The 20,008-nt window shown below is 41.5% G+C and overlaps 1 protein-coding gene across 1 annotated transcript in view; it reads right to left on the bottom strand.

Moving 5' to 3' along the window:
* The window catches only part of SLC35F4 (solute carrier family 35 member F4), a 161,855-nt gene that overhangs the window by 7,934 nt on the left and 133,913 nt on the right, over positions 1-20,008 (bottom strand). Inside the window, exons 2-4 of the mRNA XM_008139002.3 lie at positions 17,260-17,445; positions 12,315-12,612; positions 7,551-7,770 (exon numbers count right to left, since the gene is read on the bottom strand). Of these exons, the coding sequence (XP_008137224.2) occupies positions 7,551-7,770; positions 12,315-12,612; positions 17,260-17,445 (704 nt within the window). The remainder of the gene's footprint in view (positions 1-7,550; positions 7,771-12,314; positions 12,613-17,259; positions 17,446-20,008) is intronic.

Below are 20,008 nucleotides of genomic sequence, written 5' to 3'. Positions count from 1 at the left end.
TCTGTGGATAGCTTTTTCACATGTGATTAATGTTTGTGGGTTGTTGTGGGGTTTTTTTTTTTTTTTTGCCCTTTTGAACATTATTAGTGAATTCTTTATTACAATAAATGCAGATCTTTAACATATAACTGCAGACTTGCTCAAGGCCAGCGCAATGTATGTTAATGATGACACATATAATTTAGATGCTGCTGAAGTAATTCTTTTGTTAATGACCACCAAGAGCAAGTGCACAGTGGGTTTCAGAGCCAGCCCCATGCTAAAGCGTCCTTTATGAAAAACAGCAGGAGAACTTGAGAACAGACGCCGATGTGTCAGCAGTGAAAAACTGTCTTCATAAAGTGTTATCCGGGAGGCTGCTTGATGGGAGGTGTTTCTCTTGCTGAGTGAATATCATATTCTCTGAAGCTTCCAGGCATGTGTTCTAGTTAGACTGTGCCTCCAACTATAGGGAATAGAATTTAATACACACACCATGAGGTGTCAAGGAAATTTTCTAAACAAGGAGCCATAGACTCATAAATAAACATGAGGAGGGGGGTTATCTAGACCTGGAAATTCGGTGAGGGCTATCATTTTCTTCGTTTTGCGCATTTACAGTTCAGCCAGGGATTTGAGACATTTCTTTGGGCAGCCTGATTCAGAGAATGAAAAGGCTCTTTAGACGCTGGCATTTTCTGATTTGCTCTGTGTTTTAATGATGTCCACGAGTTAAAGTGTTCAGGTGCACACATAGATCTCCCCCGTAAGACTGAACTTGTAGGATAATAAATTTGAATTTATATTTGTGGGTTTTTTTGGTTTGATTTTTGGCCAAGCATCAGTTGTATTTCTTAATCAAATAAACAAAACAGGATTAAAAGAACACAATGTTAATCCTAATGAACTTTAACATGATGTGTTGTTTCATATTTAAAATTACTAAAAGTATTCTATCATATACTAGTATAATTCTGGGTTTAGGGAATTATGAAAACAACCAGCCCAAACAAACAAACAAACAAAAAGCACAAAACAAAATCACTGTCTAGAAAGGGATAAAAACAATACTGTTTATCCCCAGCATCTGGGCCTAGTTGGGCACTGTTCTTTTTCTGAGTCATCCATTAGTAAAAATTTATAGCCATAATATTACTATTATAAATTTTCTTCAAGGTAGGAATTAGATATGGACAAAGATTACATAATCTTTAGCAATTCGAAGTTAGAAGCAGGGTGAGCCTCTTTGAAACCTCCATTACATTTTATATTCAAGTGCTTGTGAAGATATTAGGCCGGACCACTTAAATTGACATATCAATTACAGCAGTGTCTCTTTCAATTGCCTTCATGGAGAGAAGCATTTTTCACTTCAGGAGGTCAGACAACACTGTTAGTTAAGTTCTAAAAACATGAAAATCTGAATATTTGAGATGTTAGAAAAATTCTTCTCTCTGCTATGAACAGCCGTTTATAGATGAATCATTTATAGGTTATATAGGTTTCCTGGGGAGAAAGATAAGTTAACTTATTTTCCACATTTTAATTTAAATTCCACAACTATCTGATAGAATACGTTCTCTATGGGCACGTTTTAAAATTTTTCCTCTCTACACAGTTGGAACTAAGGGAAGGGATCTCAGCTAATCTAGAAAATGCAGGAGCGTATTGGGTGGAAGTCCCTTTTGGAGCGTCATTCGGATGGTCTCAGAGTGGCACTGCTTGGCTCCATGGGTTCAACTCTTCAAACTTCCAGAGAACAAATAACACAAGCACAGATCTGAGTCACGTGCATTTTCAGAATTAATCAGTCATTAAGGAAGGATTAATAGTTTGTTCTCAACAGAAAAAACACAGACGACTCTTCTTGGGCTCAGGACACTGGAAACATGCCTGCAGGAAGCCGGTGCCTTAAATACTGTGTCAACAGTGCTCATATGTGCACAGCCACACGGTGAAACCGAGCACTTGAGTGTGCACAGGAAGGACTCCTGTGCTGAACTCGCACCACCTGCTGGTGCCACCCCCTCGGCTCCACAGACACTCGGTTCTCACAACCTATTCCAATTCCAGCCCATCACCGACCAGAGGGGTCTATCTAACTAAGACGGAAATCCCACCACTACCATCACCTGAATCTGTTTGGCGGGAGAAGGTTACTAACCAATGACTATAAAACTGACAATGCCTCATTCTTAACTTTCTGACCCTCTTGGTCCTCTCAGATCATGCTGAGCCCATTATCCCAGCAGGCCACGTGAGCGACATCACCTCCGGAGACGGTGACCTTCCTTTGCAGGTTCAAACCCCTCTGAGAGCCTCCACATCAACTTGCAGGGCCAATTGGAGGGACCATGAGGCTGTTGGAGCCTGTTCCTGAAGCCCAAGAAGGCGTGAAGGTTAACATTTGGTGATTTCACTGTGCTGTAGACCACCCATGACCCCGCATGAAAGCTAGCTCCTTCCACCTCTTAAAGAATTCGTTTGTACAGACAAAGGCTAGAGAAGCATCTGGCTTTTGGCTGTTTTTGTTTTCTTGTATGGACTTTCCCCCCCTCTTTTGGCTCAGGCCCTCAAAAATCACAAGGGCCTGGCCCTTTTCTGAATCTTCATGAGGATTTCCAGCCTCATTACATTCACTGGGATTCCCCTTGACAAATGGTTTCCGGAATTATTATTTGCATAACAATATCAGCCCTTCTAGGGTTCAGGGTACTGAGATGAACCTTTAATTGCTTCTATTTCTATTTGTAACCCCAACATCTTTCCTTAATTTGCCTTGTGGTCAACTGTTCCTGAAGCTGGGTGGAGCAGGGGGAGGCCCAAGCCCACAGCAGCCTCTAAAGTGAAAGGCCTCAAGGCTGCCCTGCCAGCAGGGCTGTACGCAAGTTCAAGACTAAAGGTCAGCAGCTGAAGGTGAGATACACATTAATGGCTTGGCCAGTGAGACCTGCTCCAATGATCATCCTATTTTCTCTGATTATATTTAGATAGAGTATTTTCAAGAAACCATGTCTATACGAAATCATAAAACATATTTACATGTTACATTTAGGTTCCACAAAAAGAACCATCTGTTTTATTCAGAGCCAATGAAATTGGTCAGGATTTGAAGTGAAGTGAGAGAAGTGAAAGAGGTGGGAAGTCCACTGTGTGTGTGACAGGTGGAGGGTGGATCCCTAGAATTGGTCAGACCCAAGGGGTGCAGAGCCTCCAACCAAGATTCCCACTCCCTACTCCCTGCCACACATACACATCTATTTTTATATGAATGAAATCCATCTGAAAATGATCTCAATGAGACCAAGATGGAAATAAGGAAAAGAAATGCCAGAAGGAAAGACTAAAGTGTGTGCGTGGGCGGGGGGGGGGGGGGGGGCGGGGATGGGGGAGTGGGGGCGGTGTATAGAGTGGATCTATTGACTACACCTTGGTGAAGGGGTTACGGATTCCTTCTGGACATAAATCAGAGCCCCCACACTTCCTGTATTCATAAATCATTCTTCCCCCAAGAGGGGGTTGAAAAGGATTAGTCTCACTGTCCATCCCCAACTGCCTCCTTGAGGAACCATCAAGGCTCTGGATAGAGGATTCTGCACTAACCTGAATGAACAGCGACTGCATAAATGTCAACCAAAGACAAGATGGAAACGAAAGGTTATCTTGAATCTTATCTAAATGTATGATATTGGCACAAATCAGCAGCAGCTCAGCTCCAGTGTCCTGATTTAGAGCGCTCTGGAGCCCAATTTGAATTCAGAGAAGTGCAGTTTAAGCAATGAGAGATTCACTCTAACTGGCATACTTCAGTTGGTTCTTGGTGCATGTAGGAAAGTCTCCAAAAGAGCCACAGTTTGGGAAGTTAACTGTATAGGGACCCAATTATAGCTAGAAAATATGTGGGTGCCAAGCTAAAGGGATATGAATTCATCTCCTTAATCTGCTAAAAAAACAAAACAAAACAAAACAAAAAAAACAAAACAAAACTGGTGTCTACTGAACCATTTACCACCCATCAGTTTTCTTCAGAAGTTCAAGGAAATTTAAAAAATAAAAGAAAAAAATCAATTAATAATATGAAAAATAAGGGAAGGGCAAGATCTGAAAGAAAATATTTTAACTTTCTAGTGTGACATTTACTTTTCATTGGAGGGAAATAGACACCAGCGACAGAGAATAAAAACCAACTCAGTGGCTGGTTTTCTTTAAGGAAAACCCTTCTTTTTTTGGGGGGTGGGGAGAAACCCTTTTTTATTAAGGTGGTTTCTCTGCCTCTCATGGATTGAAGAATGCTAGCTACCCAAGGCAAGATCTCGGAGATGGGAAAACACCCATTTTCACCAAAGGTCCAAGAACTGGATTCTCACCAACATATTTGCAATTAAATAATGATCTTTTAAAGAACTAGACTAATTCCCATGGGATGATCACATATCAGCTGTAAGCAACTATTCATGAGTTTCCTAACACACCAGAGTTTACCAGAAAATTGGTTGAAATGATTTCATAACAGAAAACTAAATGTATAAGAGATTACTTTTCCATCTATAAGTCAATCAATAGTTCAAAGAAACAAACTAGTAAATTGTTCATAATACAAAATTAGTTTTTATGTGAGCATTGATAATTCTGGCCAACTGTTGCTCCAGGTAAAGCCACCTTTACTGATATTGTAACGTAAGGCATCCTTCATTCTGTTCACGGTGTTATTTGACATAAAAAATAGGCCATATATTTAATCTTAAATGTAACCATTCTTGAGGTCAAGCAAATGGAATTATAATCCAAAAATGATTTGTTCCTAAACTACCGAAGCCTCAAGAATCAGTCAGAAATATTAATTTTAATCTGATGACCCTTTAACTTCTACTTAGAAAAAGAGAAGTCCAAGTGAGGTGGCACTTACAGGCTGTGCTTAGATTATTTGTGGACGGGGCCAATAAAAGCTGTGTTTATGCTGTCAGTATTCTGTTTGCCCTCCTTTAATTTCTCAAATGACCTAATTATGCATGTTCTCAATATGTCTCAGGAGGAAAAGAATTGCTGAGACTGTCAAAAGGCAAAATGCTGAATGCGTTCTGGTGCTTCTCCTATTCCCTGGCCTGATTCTGGGCATCATTAAAATTACACCTTGACAATCTTCTGAAACATGGTTTATACCCTTCCCAAAGCCTGTCATTTAACAAGAAAAGTATCTGACTTGTAACCATCATGCCTGACACTAATGCTTACCATTTTGCCATCTCTGATGTCTTACTTTATGTATATATTTATAACAATTATTTATGGACTCCTCAACATTTTTTCTATCAGGTCTTATTACTTACAGATGCTATTTAGTTTCCTGAGGCTACTGTAACAAATTACCACAAATTTGGTGACTAAAACCAACAGAAATGTATTCTATCCCAGTTCCGGAGGTGAGAAGTTTAAATCCAGCAGAGCTATGCTCCCAGGGGTACCTCTAGGAGAGAATACATTCCTTGCCTCTTCCAGGTTCTGGTGGCTGCCCCGGTTTTCCTGGGCTTGTGGCCACATCACTCCAAAATCTGTCTCTGTGGTCACATTGCCTCTTCCTCTTCTGCGTGTCTCTTCCGTGTGTGTGTCTAATAAGGATTCTTGTTGGATTCAGGGGCCACTCAGATAATCCAGGATAATCTCCTCTTTGCAAGATCCTTAATTATGTCTGCAAAGACCATTTTTCCCAAGTAAGGTCATATTCACAGGTTCTTGGGATTAGGACATGGACACCTTATTGGGCACCACCATTCAACCCATTACAGATACCAATTTTAAAATGGCAATTGTTTGTAGCCTCTAGGCAGATTTACCAAATCTGTGATTTAAATGTTACACAGCTGAGATTTTTTTTTCTTAAAAGACCTCAAATAAACATTGAACCTCCTTTAATAAAACCTCTTGCATCAGGAAGTTCCATAGTTGGATGCATTCATTCACTCTAATGCAATTGGTTTTCTCACTGGTAAATCTAATAGTCAATGTATTGACTTCCTTTTGGTATTCACATGCTCCTCTATTTCCCCCTCTTCTGACAAATTCTCATGGTTCATCCATGATGGAAGTAGAAAAGAGAAAGGTTTAATAAACACGAGTTCATTTACTATATCTTCAAATACCTTTTGAGCCCCTACTTTTGGGCAGGTGACCTGTGCAGATGCATAGGGCTCCATGATTAGAAGGGCCCCATTCTTGGTTTAATGGTCTGCTTGGTTTAATGGTTTAATCATGAAATCATTAATACTTTTTAACAGGGGACCCTGCATTTCATTCTGCTCTGGGCCCCACAAATTATGTAGCTCCTCCTGAACGGAACAGTGAGCAATATAGGGAAGGTCCCTGCTCTCAAGGACTTGTCAGGATATCTGATGGTGAACAGCCAGCACCAGTGCTCCACGTATAAAACATGAAGCTTCCCTTTGGTGTCACATCTAAGATTAGCTGGTGGAATGTGTGGGTATATTCTAATGGCATCATGGTCTGATTCAGTCTGTTATCTTGTCTTCTTCCATAGCTTTCTACTTCTTGTTCATGTCAATCTTTAGTCCTGAATTTCTGAGCAGCATCTCCAAAGATACAACCAGAATTTGCTAATTGACTATTTTAAAAAAGTTTTCAGGGTTATGGCGATCATAAGCTTTCTAATATAGACAGTAATTTCAGTATTCCAGGGCCCTGGAATTGCAACAAGAATAACATTTTGATTACAATCATGGACATCTCTTTCAGGGAACAATAATTATGTGATGTTTATCTTCTGGGAAAAGGCTATTCATTTAAACCTCTTTCTAAACAATTATTTCCTCAATATTTTAATCATGGTGGCATGCTAGATTATATAAATGAGATCTGACTCCTTAAATTTGCATGCCCTTTCAATCAATCTAATATAGACTAAGCATACAAAAACAATTTTTTAAAATCCATGTTACTTTTGAAAGGAGTAAACTCAAAATTGAAGTGGTTGGTCGAAGTTTAATGCAGTTCAGTTAATTTGTACCAAGAAGTACAAGTTGTTGTTTTTAGTTTCATTTCTAGATTAGTCACACGGATATATGGCCACTTTTAACAGCACTGTGCCATCACCAGTGACTTTAACTACTGTTTGTTTATCTTGGCTACTTACACTAATATTAATTAACTCCATCTCTGGGGGAGAGGAACATGAGGGAGTTATCCCAATATATGTTGATTGAAAAAAACCAAATCATAATCTCTACTGTGGCTAATTTGCTCAGACCTTCTTTCCTGAGGACAGGAGTTGAGCACACCATTAATTCTTAAAAAAAAAAAAAGAAGAAGAAAAAAAATAAAGAACTTATTTTCCATGTTTTAGTGCCTCCTGTTGAAATCAGCTGACTGCCCAATGGAAATCTCTTTATCCTTTCATGATGTTGCAACTGCCTGGGTATCCTAATCCATCTTCAAATCCCATTTTGTACTCAGAACCAATAGGAAAGTTTCACAGAAACTCCATGAAACAAAGCAGCTCTCCCGATGCCAGGATTTACGACCAAGGGCGCCCTCGCGCATTGAATCAATTATGCCATTACCCTCACTCCCATGAACCTGTCTTTCAGCACGATCCACGACAGCAAGAAGACAAAGGCTTTGTTACAACAGAACAGAGCGGAGACATCCGTGGCTGTCAGCTTCTTTAAAGCCAGTAAGTACAGGTAGTTCGTCAAAGTCCATAGAATAGAAAAGGGAGCAGTCCTTTTAAGAAAGAGCTTCAACGTCAGACCATCTTCCCCAAAAATCCGACTGCATTCCCTAGGAAAGAAAAAGAGGTGAATAGTCAGGTACTGCTTGTGACACATCTTGTGTTGTCTAACTCCTGGCACCCATTCCCAGGCAAGAGCACCGAACATTCAGGATTCATTGGTCATCTGTGGAACCTACTGAACCCTGTACTGCCACCTACAGGCCACAAGGGTTCCACGCAAAAAAAACCTGCATCTCCCCAGGCACAGAGCTAGGCCTCTCGTATCTAGATATGCGCTTGAGGCTACTGGGGCGGCCATTCTGCTGTTGCCCAACAATCTCAGGGAAGCCCAGAGAAATACAGAAATGTGTGGTTGCTGTGATTATTAGCTATTGAAAAAGAGAGAAGATTCTTTCCCAAGGGGAGAATGCGGCAGGACCCAGATGGCTGCTACTGCGTGAACAGGCTGCAACTCTCAGTCTCAATATCCTGCAAAGACACACATAGCTTGGGATTCTACTAGTTCTAAGACGCTATGCCTCTTTCTAATATATCTGCCCAATTGGCTAATTTCTTTTTTCTCCCTTTTTTTTTTAAACAAGAAAAAAAAAAAAACACCAAAGAAAATAAAAACAAAACTCAACAAGATATAACTTTGCTATATACAAACATTTGGCTATTTTGGAGGAATCATCTGGATTCATTGTACAAAAATAGTCACTTCAGTTAAAACTTTGATTTGTTTGATTTCTGACTAAATTGATTATTTAGCCCAAGGGGCAATTTTAATCAAAGTGTTCAAGCCAGTGATACAGATGGGCAGTAATGGAAGTGATAGAATAACTGCTTATTTGACTATACACTGAAAAAAGGCTTGCTTCTGGGAAAATTCGGCTTTATTTTTCTCTCACTCAGTTGTTCATGAACATTCAGACATCTATTGGGCAACTATCATGTGCCAGGCATTGTATCTTCAAGAGTAATTTAAATGCCTTGTTCAAAGCAACAGGTTACTAATGTTTGCACATATACTTACATGGTTCCAGAAGGTACTAGTACTAATTTTTCGTCTAGCATTTTCTGAAGACAAATAATTGTGCCTCAAAGTATTGCAAACCAAAGTAATCCTTAGCCATGCTAGTCTCATGAATGAAGCAGGAGGACCTCATGGTGGGGGAAGTGACAAAGTGGCGAAGCTCTAAGCACAGGGGTGTGGCCTTCGACATCAAATCTCATAGAAAATGTTGCTGAGAATGCTGGGAATTGCAAACTAGAGATTCCAGGCAGGTTAAAAATGCAATTTGCACACATAGAAACTGTGTAGTGTTTTCCTTTCATGCAGGAAATAACCAAAGAGAAGAATTTTCATAAAACGAAACACGATTCTCCAAAGGTAAACTTTGCCTTGAAAGAGACAAAACTTTAGTGAAGGGACTAAGTAACCCAAAGGCAAAGCCTTTGTAAAGGAAACACAAAAGACATGTGCTCACACGCACAGGAAAGTAGATGGCCTCTCTCAAACCCTACAGCCATGGAGATACTAGAATTAAAGCCACACACAGAACAAGCAGACTTCCCACAGAACATCCTGGGCACACAGTTTGTATTCTGTATTTTCAAGGGATCTGCTCTGTGAGAGTCTGCCAGGGAGAGCTAGAATTGAGAGTTATAGGTTAATTCTAACATCTACAACTACTAAATGCCTTCAATATACATTTTTGGAGAACCACAACAAACCCATTTCTGATTAAAGAATGTCTTTTCTTATCACTGGCCCTAGCCAGTGATGGTTCCTCCTTCCCAGAGCCCACCATCAGGCTGGGTTGAGTGCCCTCGATCAAAGACTTTGTATACTCGCAAGTGAATGTTAGACTCCTAGGGGAAGACCAGTGGAGGCACATGGACAGGGAGAGCCGCCCCCCACCCCTGACCCCCCCACACACACGCAGACCCCCCACCCCCAAGCAAAGCACTGCTGTGGGAGGGCCCCCACCCTTGCCTGAAGAGACTGTTCTTTTCACCTGGCTCACCCTGTCCCCAGCTATTGACTACCTAATCGTTCCACTCTTTCTCCCTTTTTCTCTCCCTGCCAGTCTTCTCTTCATTTGTCACTGCTGTTGCAGGAATTAAAAATGCTCTCCAAACACCAGGTCACCCATGTAGAACCTTCTGCTATTTAAGCATTAAGGTGCTAAGAAATGCAAAGACTCAAACAAGAATCTATTTCTACAGAGAAGCAAATAAAGTGTGTCTCTCCTTGGGATGATGGGATCAGAATTTCTAGACAAGCAGCATTGAGAGCGGGAGAAACTTGGACAGAAGCTTAGAAGTTGGGGGCACTGATAATTTAATCACAGCCATCATCCTTACAGCACCTGCTAGTTATTGACCCTTTTCTGATGTCATTTCATCGGTGCCTGACATAGCCAAATAGATATTTCCCTCTAGAGACTTTTTTCCTGAAGAAAACACTGTGTTCAAACTAGAGTATATTGTGTGTGCTTTCTTCTTAAATTTCAAATTCACCTGAGGCGATTGAATTCTCTTGATAGTACATAAATGGAATGATGGAAATATCAAAAACGACTTCTAAATGGACAACTGTAACCATCTAGATTTGATACTTGATTAAAATGTCTTTCCATGTTAGTGATAAGAAAAAAAACTGGAAATGCTTTCATGCCATTCAAGAGAAAAGAAGAAATGAGTGAGAGGGTCTGGCGCCATGGGACAAATTCTGTTTCTGGTTTTATACACCAACTTCATTTTCCCCTTCTTCTGCCCAGTTACCTTCTTGGCCAATGGTGTTGATGGATCTACAGGGGAAACCAGATCAAGGATCTCAGAGTTTTCTGATAGCATTTGCCTCTCATCTGGAGGTAGGCCTTGGGGAATATTCCCTTCAAAGACAATGTCCCTGCTTGACAACAGCTCTTTGACTCGGTTTTAGAAATGGTCATCGTCACTCTACCTGCACGAACAGGTGGAGGTGTCCCATCAAATCACAGATTTCGCTAAACTCATAGTTAGCCCGACATGAGAGATGTGGTGAAGATGAAGCTTATTGCCAAAACACCTCTGTCAGCAGCAGCCTCTTGGAAATGGGTTATGTTAAATGAAAACCACTTGGCTTGCTCTGAGGCCTTCTGAGGTACTACTTCCCCTACTACACTTTTGTTGTTTGTATCAGCATGTGTGTCTAAACCATAGGAGCATTCCAGTAGCCACGCCTGCCACGGGTGCACACAAGTATTTTCAAATAAGGACAATTTTAGTCTGATAATCACGCTCTCTGTGATCATTTATTAAAATAGTATCATTAAAAAAATACCTGATGCCCCAAGATCATGTCTATTTTGATGGGAATCAAATACAAAATATCTTTAACAATCACAAATAGCTCTAAGGCTTTTTCTTTCCTCTGAACCAGAACATATTTATTTTTTTACATTTTTATTTTTCATTTATTATAATTGAATTTTCATGGACACACATGGGAAATGAGCTCACAGTGTGACTGTAACATTCCCAGGCAACTCCAAGCTGGTGATAGAAAATAGAAGTTGAAGATACACCCTTGCCCATTTGTGAAGTTTTTAAGAATAGCCTTATAATCACCAGTTATAATAGTCATTCCTTCTTTTCTTTATCTGGGCAAGAAGGAAAGGTTCTTTTGTCTCCTGCAAGGCAAACTGATAGTCATTCGGCCCAGGAGCAACAAGCTGGTGTAGAGAACTGTCCCTCTCCCACTGCCATCCACGGGGGGCCTGACTACTGCTTTCCCTTGGTGATCAGAGTGATTGTCCTAGAAGTTATTCCTTAGCTCTGGGCTTTTCCTTTCCGAGAATCTGTCCCTTAGCAGAGGAATTTTGACCCAAAAGCTGCTTTTGCCTTGCTTGAGTCCTGTGCAGGGCTGGACGACAGGGGCCCTGCCAACTCCCCGAGCTCCAAGGTGAGGCTGTAGAAGCCAGGGTGAGCACAGAGAAACTGCTAGAACCATGGCGCTATCAAGTTCATGGCTTACAAACCAACAGACACGTGCTCCTAGTCAGCAAAGAATGGCATCTTTCAAAGTATTCCAGGGCCAAACTTCCCTTTGCATGGAATCAGGTCATTTCATTGGCTTAGGCGCCACAGTGTCCAGAACATTGAGCAATGTTTTTTGTAACAATTCTATTATTAATATCGTTTTCTTTTCTGGGCTTGAGACACTGGGTGTTCTTTTAAAACATGACTTTCAGAGATAAATAGGTCTGGATAGAAATCTGGGTTCCTCTATTTATAAGTGTGTGACCTTGGACAAGTCATTTAACCTTTCTGTAAAAGGTGGATGTTATCACCAATGATGATTAAATAAGGCAAGATATACAAAACACCAGTACAGTGCCTGGAATGTTGTAGACACACAATGTTTTTTTTTTGTTTGTTTTGTTTTGTTTTGTTTTTTAGGAGAGGAATTACCCTGTTTCCTAGTGTTCATTACCGACCTTAAGTCCTGTATCTCCACACTCCCCAAGTCAACTCAGTTCATATTCCAAAGAGATGAAAACATACATATGTGCATGAAAATATTTTAGAAAACATCCTATTGGCCGTTTAACATAAAACCTACCTGAATTTTTTCATTGGTGATTGCTTTACTTGAGCAGTGGCCAGATGACCAGAATAATAGACTGGGAAAAACATAATGTTCCAGTTTGTTGAAAACCAAGTCATGAAAAATGGGCAGTAGAAGTTCTTATAAGTAATTTTTACAATCTGTGTGGTTCCAACCCAAGACGATGACACTGACAAGATGATCAAGAGTCCCCAGACAGCCTTCAGAAGCACGGATGAGCAGGACAGGCAGCGAGCCTTCATTCTGTTTTCTTGGCTGCTATTCTCAGGATTGGTCTGTGTTCCATCATCCCCTGAAAACAGGAAAGGAATACAAATGTGTGGGAATCGAGTTATGAAACAGCAATCAAAGAGGCAGGCAGCAGAATCAGATTCATCATTTGAAGAGACATAACTCTGGCTCATGCTCTCTCCAGAATCTCTGTCTGTAAGGTACAGTATTATTTCATCCAGGCCATGACATTGTTCATGAACATGGTGGATGCTGTGCTATTTCCCAGGGTACCCTACCCACTTCCTTGTAAGAGCATTACACATTTCAGCCCTGAAGACTTTGGTCTTGGCCACATGACCTGCTTTGTCTAATCAAACATGAGCAGTGTAACACCTCCCAGAAGAGCTTTTTAAGAGGCATCACAAGGTCCCACCAGCTCTCTTGTGAGTCCTCTCTGTCACCAGAATGGCAAGTACCAAAGAGTTGCTGCTCTTTTGGTCTATGTGGCAGAACAAGCAGAACCCAGCCAAAGCAGCCTTGTATCTGCTGATGTGAAAAGTGAGTGAGAAATAAGTATTCGTGGTTATATTCCACTGAATTTAAAAAAAACAACAACTGCAGCAAAGATGACTATTAAATTGGAAAACAATGTGCCCCAAGAACAGATGAAGTCCTGACTACACAAAATCATTCCCCACCTCAGGACAAATTACTATTTAATGTAGTCCTGGGAGCACAGTGAGTTCTATTTTGTTTTTTTTTGACATTTACTAAAAATATTTAGTAGCTTTTTTTTTTTTCACACTAAAATAGTCAAAGCTCCCTGAAAGTGACAACCCTAAAGGCCTTCTGCCATGATAGGAAAACAAGTTCAACAATAAATGTATGTACCTGTCAGGAAGTTAAGTGGGAGAAAAGGTCCCCCTGAGTCCCAGTGCTGAGATGGCAGGTAGTAGAATCCTGGGGGAAGGGAGGCAGAATTATCTGCAAGATTCTCTTGTGTCTGCAGGCACCTCCCTGAAGCACAGGGTTTAACCTGGTAAAGAGTGTGGTGCAGTCCACAGATTGCAGGTAGATGGGTTTCTCGCTTTACATCTCTAGAACCTGCTGAATGCATTCCTATGACTTGATAAGCCAGGTGTGAATGCCCCACTGGGATAAAGCTTCCCACACAGCTAAGGCCTTCTGATATAATTATTTGGAGAGCAGGGATGGAGGGGTTGGGGGTGGGGATTGCAAGTATGGAAAGTGAATTCTTCATTGGGGATTATAAACCAAGTAAGGATGAAAACAGGAGTTACTACACAACTTCCAAGTCTTACAAACAGTACTGAGTTCTCGCATCTAGGCCTCCAGAGGATGAAAACCAAATCCTGTGGAGGCTATCAGAAGCTAGTTAGCTAGCTGGGTCGCAGGGGTTCAAAGATGAAAGACTTGAGTTCATGGCCTGGTGGAAAGCCAGAAAGCACATCTCAGACAGTGTGATAAGGGCCAACTTTGGCAGATACAAGGCCATACAGAGGCAGAGAACAAGCACTCACTACGGGGTGGTGTGGGAGATGATCAGGAGAAACTTTCATGATGCAGTGACATTAGCTGAGTCTGGAAGTATGAGTTAGCCAGCTCCCTTGACCGTGGACAGTGAATAGCTTCTCTTGAAAACAGTTGTGCAAATTCCCTCTATGAGCATGTGGCTTATACAGAGAGTGGAGGGGGGAAACTTAGAATTAATAACAGAGCAGAGTAAGAGACTCTTATGTTGGGAGTCTGGGAAGGGGACACAAACCTACCCAATTAAGTAGGTACCATCATTCCCATTTTATAGATGAAAAACCTGAGACTTGGCTTAAGATTATCATGGCTAACTCCAAGTCAGTATGACCTCAGGGTCCAAGCTTTTTATTCTGAATATTCATTCTGTCTGGGATTCAGGCTTGAGCACTCTGTTCAAGCACTGCAAGTTTCAGAAATGGTTGGGAGGAAAAGTTCTCTTTCCTGGCAGGAATGACAATCTTGCATGAGGTTTCAGAGAAGTGACGCTTAAAGGATCGAATTTCAAATCACTTTATTCTCAGGGACTATCTCATAAAGGAGAAATGATTCTACAGAGATTTTAAGGATCCCTTTGAGCTGACATCTGCCTTCATGAAGATTGCTCTGTACTACCATCATACCACAGACAGGACTTCTGATGACATCAATAGTCACCTAAATCCTCCCACAGTGTTGGCCCATTCGTCTTCTGCTAACTACATTTAGTTGTTGCCAATTCTTTAATTTTACCTTCTATAGGTACTATAGAAAGATTGAGTCTCCAGAATTCATTTATTTTTCTATTTTAAAAATGGTTTTTACATAGTTCTGCTTACATTTATAGTTTTGTATATATCCTTGAGATTGATTTACCGGCAACTCCATCCATTTTTATGGACTTTGATTGGAGCCATGTGAATTGATGGTAGAGGCCATTGGAATTTGGAAACATGCATGTAAGTCCTGGCCTTGCCATTGTATGGCCCTGCATGTACATTTTATTCCAGTCTTGGTTTCTTTATCTGTCAAACAGCGATAATATCTATATTATGGGATTCATTTTGAGACTGAGTACCATAATGTTCATGAAAGCCTGGTGAGCTGCTCTCCAGATTATTCTGTTCTCTTTTTTCTTTGGTGCCCTGCAATATACAAAATGCCTTCTGAACATTACAGAAAGAGTAAATTATGTCCCATATGATCTTTAATGGTAGAGTGTTTAAAATTTGCAATGTGTATATGATAGATAGGGCAAGTCTTTATTAACCAGCATAGTTAATTAACTGGAACATTCTGCTCAGCAGATGACTGGAATAATAGGAATATTACTGCAACGTATTAAAGCCAATTAAAAGTTTCTGAAGATTTAAGATGCCGTTTTCTTCACCTTTTAAAATAATTTGAATCTTGGAGTTCATACCATTTAAAAATATTGTCACTTTCTGAAAAAGATCTTTGCTCATATAAAGAAACCTCTTCTCAAATTAGTAGGACCCTAGAAGGGGCTTTCAGGCCTCCTCTATACCTTGGTTTATTTCACCCTAACCGTGTTCCCTGAGTTGTCATTTCTCTTTATTTTTAAAGCCAGTTTTCTCAAAGTTCTAGGGTTGTTGTTTTTTTCCGAGTATAATTCACTTTTTAATGAGAACAATGTGTGTAAATGACAGAACGGCACCGCTGTGCGCAGATGGCGGCCGCGAATACCCATCAAACGCATTCTGCCCAAGGAAGGGAGGGAGGGCGGGCGGCAGCGGGGGCTGAGCCAGTGGCCCGCCCCTCGGCCCTTGGTAGGTTTTTTTGTTTTGTTTTGTTTTTACTACCCAATTATTTTGGATGGAGTATTTTGCTGCTTTTGCTGTTGTTATTGTTTTTAAGGCTGCAGGACATTTTAATATGTTGCTGGCCAAGCTGAGTGAACAAATGGAGGAGAAATTGAAAAATGCCAGTGGGAGAGATGGAGAGGAGGTGACCCTGGATACAGGAAAAGGAGTTAGCAGAATGGTAGAAAACACACAAGTCAAAGGTGGTCCCGCATGGACGGTAGTAGGCAACAAGAGAACAGATATTTTTAGGCAGGGAGGAAAGCACCTGATAGCACATAATTCTTTTGCTCTTTGGGGGAAGGTAGAGTGTGGTCATACGATGAGAAGAAGTGAGTATGGACTCAGGGATTGAGAGCATTCTCTGGGGATGGCATAAAGATGACCAACATAAAAAAACAGTATTGGGCAGTAGCCTAGTGGAGTTGGCTACATTAAAAGTGATAAATTTGTTGGGAAACTCGTGGATATAGTTATGAGATTTATCTAGCAATTCAAGTAGCCCAGGAGTTGGTAAGTGGTCAGGCAGATGAGAGGAAAGGCTAAAGGTCTTGACTGATCAGCAATTGCTGATTAGAGAGGCCAGTGACAAGTGTCCTGAAGGAAGTGTAAGATTGGGAAAACTGCAGGTGCTCCAAGGACTAGCAGTCCGATGAGGGCAAGAGCAGAGTCTGATTTTACTGGTGTTTCTATTCTTTTTAGAATGGGCACACTGCTGTTAGTAACCCCAGGGCTGAGATAAAAGATGCTGGCTTTTGACTCCTTGAAGATGAGAAAGACCAGTTACCTTGTAAACACCATTAGATGTCATTGTTTAACCATGTTAAACCCTTCAACATTAGGTTTTGGTATTCAGTTTCTCTGCTACATTGTGCACACTAAGAGGTTGTACAAATCATACTCCTTGACTTACGATGGGGTTACACCCCAATAAACCCATCATAAATTGAAAATATCGTAAGTCTAAAATGCATTTAATACTACACTGCAGAGTATAGCTTGTTTCCCCTCGTGATCACGTGGCTGACTGGAAGCTGTGGTTACTACTGCTGTCCAACATCAGGAAAGAGTATCATACCACATATCCCTAGCCCAGAAAAGATCAAGATTCAAAGTTCAAAATGTACTTTCTACTGAATGCACATTGCTTTCACATGATCTTAAAGTCAAAAAATCCGAAGCCAAACCATCCTAAGTTGTGGACTGTCCCTATCTATACATTTCCCTCTTCTGTCTCCTCCTGCTTGATAAACCTTCCCCTCACCACTCCTAACCATCCACGTAACGTCTCTGTTCTATGACAAAGGTGAGATCTTTGACGGCTGGATAGAAGGTTCCCTGGATGTACTGTTAGTAAGAGGTCAGCACCATACCTGATCTGTTCTGCCTCTCGACTCTGTGTCCACAAACTCCAGAGGATCCTCGGCTCTGAAGTTCAAGAATAGGAGCAGAAGAATCTTCGGTGACAGACAGAGGGGACAGCTGTCTACTGATGCCGCTGTGTGAACTAGGGCAGTTAGCTCCTGGTTTACATCGAGGGACTGATGATCTGGAGGTACCTGGGAAGAAAGCATTCACACAAGTTTGAGAACTTTCTGGAGGAAAAAATTGCAAACAGATTTAAAATGCCTTGGCAGTAAAACACATGGCAGCCACAATCACAGCCCATATGGAACATTCATTGAGCTCGTTTCTAACTTTATAAAAGGGGCTCCTAAAAAGAAAGTGTTACGTTGACGAGGGTCTTTTGAGATAAATCCACTAACTAGAAATGAACATTAGAATATGGTGTTTGGGTTGATACATCTGTTCTGAATTGGAACTGTTAACACTGTCTAATAGTTTGCCTCAAGGAAAGGGAAGTGTTATGTTATGCTTACTTCCTCCTTTCCTTCCCAAAGCTGACTGTTCAATTCCTAACTGGTAAAGCTGCCAACAGTGTCTCCTATCAAATCCACGATGCACTTTCCGTCAGATTAATCACTAACATCCAATTTCATTGTGTCTCCTCAGTCACCTCTGGCCTCTGTCCACTGTTACAGACAAAACTCAGCCTTCAGGATCTTCCACAGGCTAAGCCCCTTCCGATCCTGATTAATCTCCCACGATGCCCCCACTCAGGCCGGCTTCATGTGCCTGCATCCAGTGTAGTCACACAGGGCTCTGTGCTCAAAAGGACCCCCTTCTCCCCGCCCCCCCATCACCACACGCATCCAAGGGTGGGTGACATATAGTTGCCACTTGGAAATTTTTAATACTTTTATCTCTTAAACTGTTTTTTTTTTTTTTATAAGTGACTTCTGATGGGATAATGGAGCATACACAGGGGCTCAGAGCCTCAGTTCACACATGCTCCTGTCTCCTGTTGTCTCCCTACCTCCTGGGGTGGGTGTTCACCTTTGGCCTTGCCTAGCAATCTCACAGGGCCCTGGTAGCTGGAATGTAGAGTGCTGGGGTTCCAGGGTGGGGCTGCCAGTATCTGTGGGGGCCTGCACTCACCCAACAAATATCCGGTGTCCAAGGGAGCAGATATTAAATAGCAAAAAATGCCAGGTATGGAGAGAGAAATAGACACACACACACACACACACACACACACACGGAGACACACAGAGAAAAAGAGAGACAGAGAGAGAGAAAGAGCCTAAGGGGAAAAAAAAAGCCATATTTTCTGCTTTTTGTCCAAGGGGCCCTACATTTTCATTTTGCACTGGGACCTCAATTTACATGGCCAGCCCTACCCCAACCTGAATACTCCATTTCCAGGAAGCTGGTCTGGCTGTGCTCTGACCCTTCACTCTCAGTACTGACAGCTTTCAAGCCTTCCACGGGCTGCTCCTCTATCTGGAACACTCTGAAGCTAGCCCAATGCTTAAATCCTTGATCAGATTCGGATTGGTTCATGCACTGTTCACTGGGAGATCATATGCACCTACACTGTCTTTGAACTTGTGCCGTCTGAGCTCACTGACAGCAGGCATGCACTTGCTGCCCCATTGCTTCCCTTTCTCCTGTGAGATGCTCTGACTCTCCATCTGCGTAAGCTGCTTGATGTCAGAGACTGTGTTCTTCTCTCCCTTTAAGTAAACTTTCAAGTGTGTAATCATTTTATATTTACAGAGGATTTCAAAAGATAGTTCAGAGTTCCCATGTGCTCTCCATCCAGTTTCCTTTAGCGTTAATATTTTATTTTTTTAAATATATTTTATTGATTTTTTTTTACAGAGAGGAAGAGAGAGGGATAGAGAGTTAGAAACATCGATGAGAGAGAAACATTGATCAGCTGCCTCTTGCACACCCCCCTACTGGGGATGTGCCCGCAACCAAGGTACATGCCCTTGACCGGAATCGAACCTGGGACCCTTGAGTCCTCAGGCCGACGCTCTATCCACTGAGCCAAACCGGTTTCGGCTAGCGTTAATATTTTACATACCCCGGGGGCATTTGTCAAAATGAAGGTATTAACGTTGGCAATTACTACTAACCGCACCTCAGACTTCCCTGGATTACACTGGTTGTGTCAGTAATGACCTTCCTCTATTCCAGGATTCCACCCAGGACACATTACATTAGTCATCATGTCTCCTTAGCCGCCCACAGTCTGTGACAGTGCTTCAGTCTGTCCTTGTTTCTCATTACCGACGGTTTTGGGAAGTGCTAGGGAAGTATTTTGTAGGGTGTCCCTCAAATTGGGGTTTATCAGATGTCTTTCCTCATGGTTATACCGGGGCTATGTGTTTTGGGGATAAACACAACAGAAGTGAAGTGTCCTTATCATGTGATATCAGTCATTTTATGCTACCGGTATGACTTATTACTGGTGATGTTTCCCTTGATCACCTGGCCAAAGCAGTGTTGGCCTGGTTCCCTCCCTCTTTCTCCCCTTTCTATACTTTGTTCTTTGGAAGCAGGTAACTAAGTCCAGCTTACACTTGGTGTGGGGAATGGGGGCTTGTTGAGCTTTACCTTCTCGAGGGAGAGTGTCTGCACATATTATTTGGAATTCTTGTGAAAAGAAGATTTTTCTCTTTTCCTCCCTTTATTCAATCATTTATCTATTTCAGTGTGGACTCAAGTATATTTATTTTCTACTTTGAGTTATGATCAAACCTGGATTGTTTA

Source organism: Eptesicus fuscus, chromosome 5, assembly GCF_027574615.1.
Source record: "Eptesicus fuscus isolate TK198812 chromosome 5, DD_ASM_mEF_20220401, whole genome shotgun sequence".
Taxonomy (NCBI): domain Eukaryota; kingdom Metazoa; phylum Chordata; class Mammalia; order Chiroptera; family Vespertilionidae; genus Eptesicus; species Eptesicus fuscus.
Note: the sequence above shows the minus strand (reverse complement) of the source record. Positions and strands in the feature narration are given on the sequence as shown.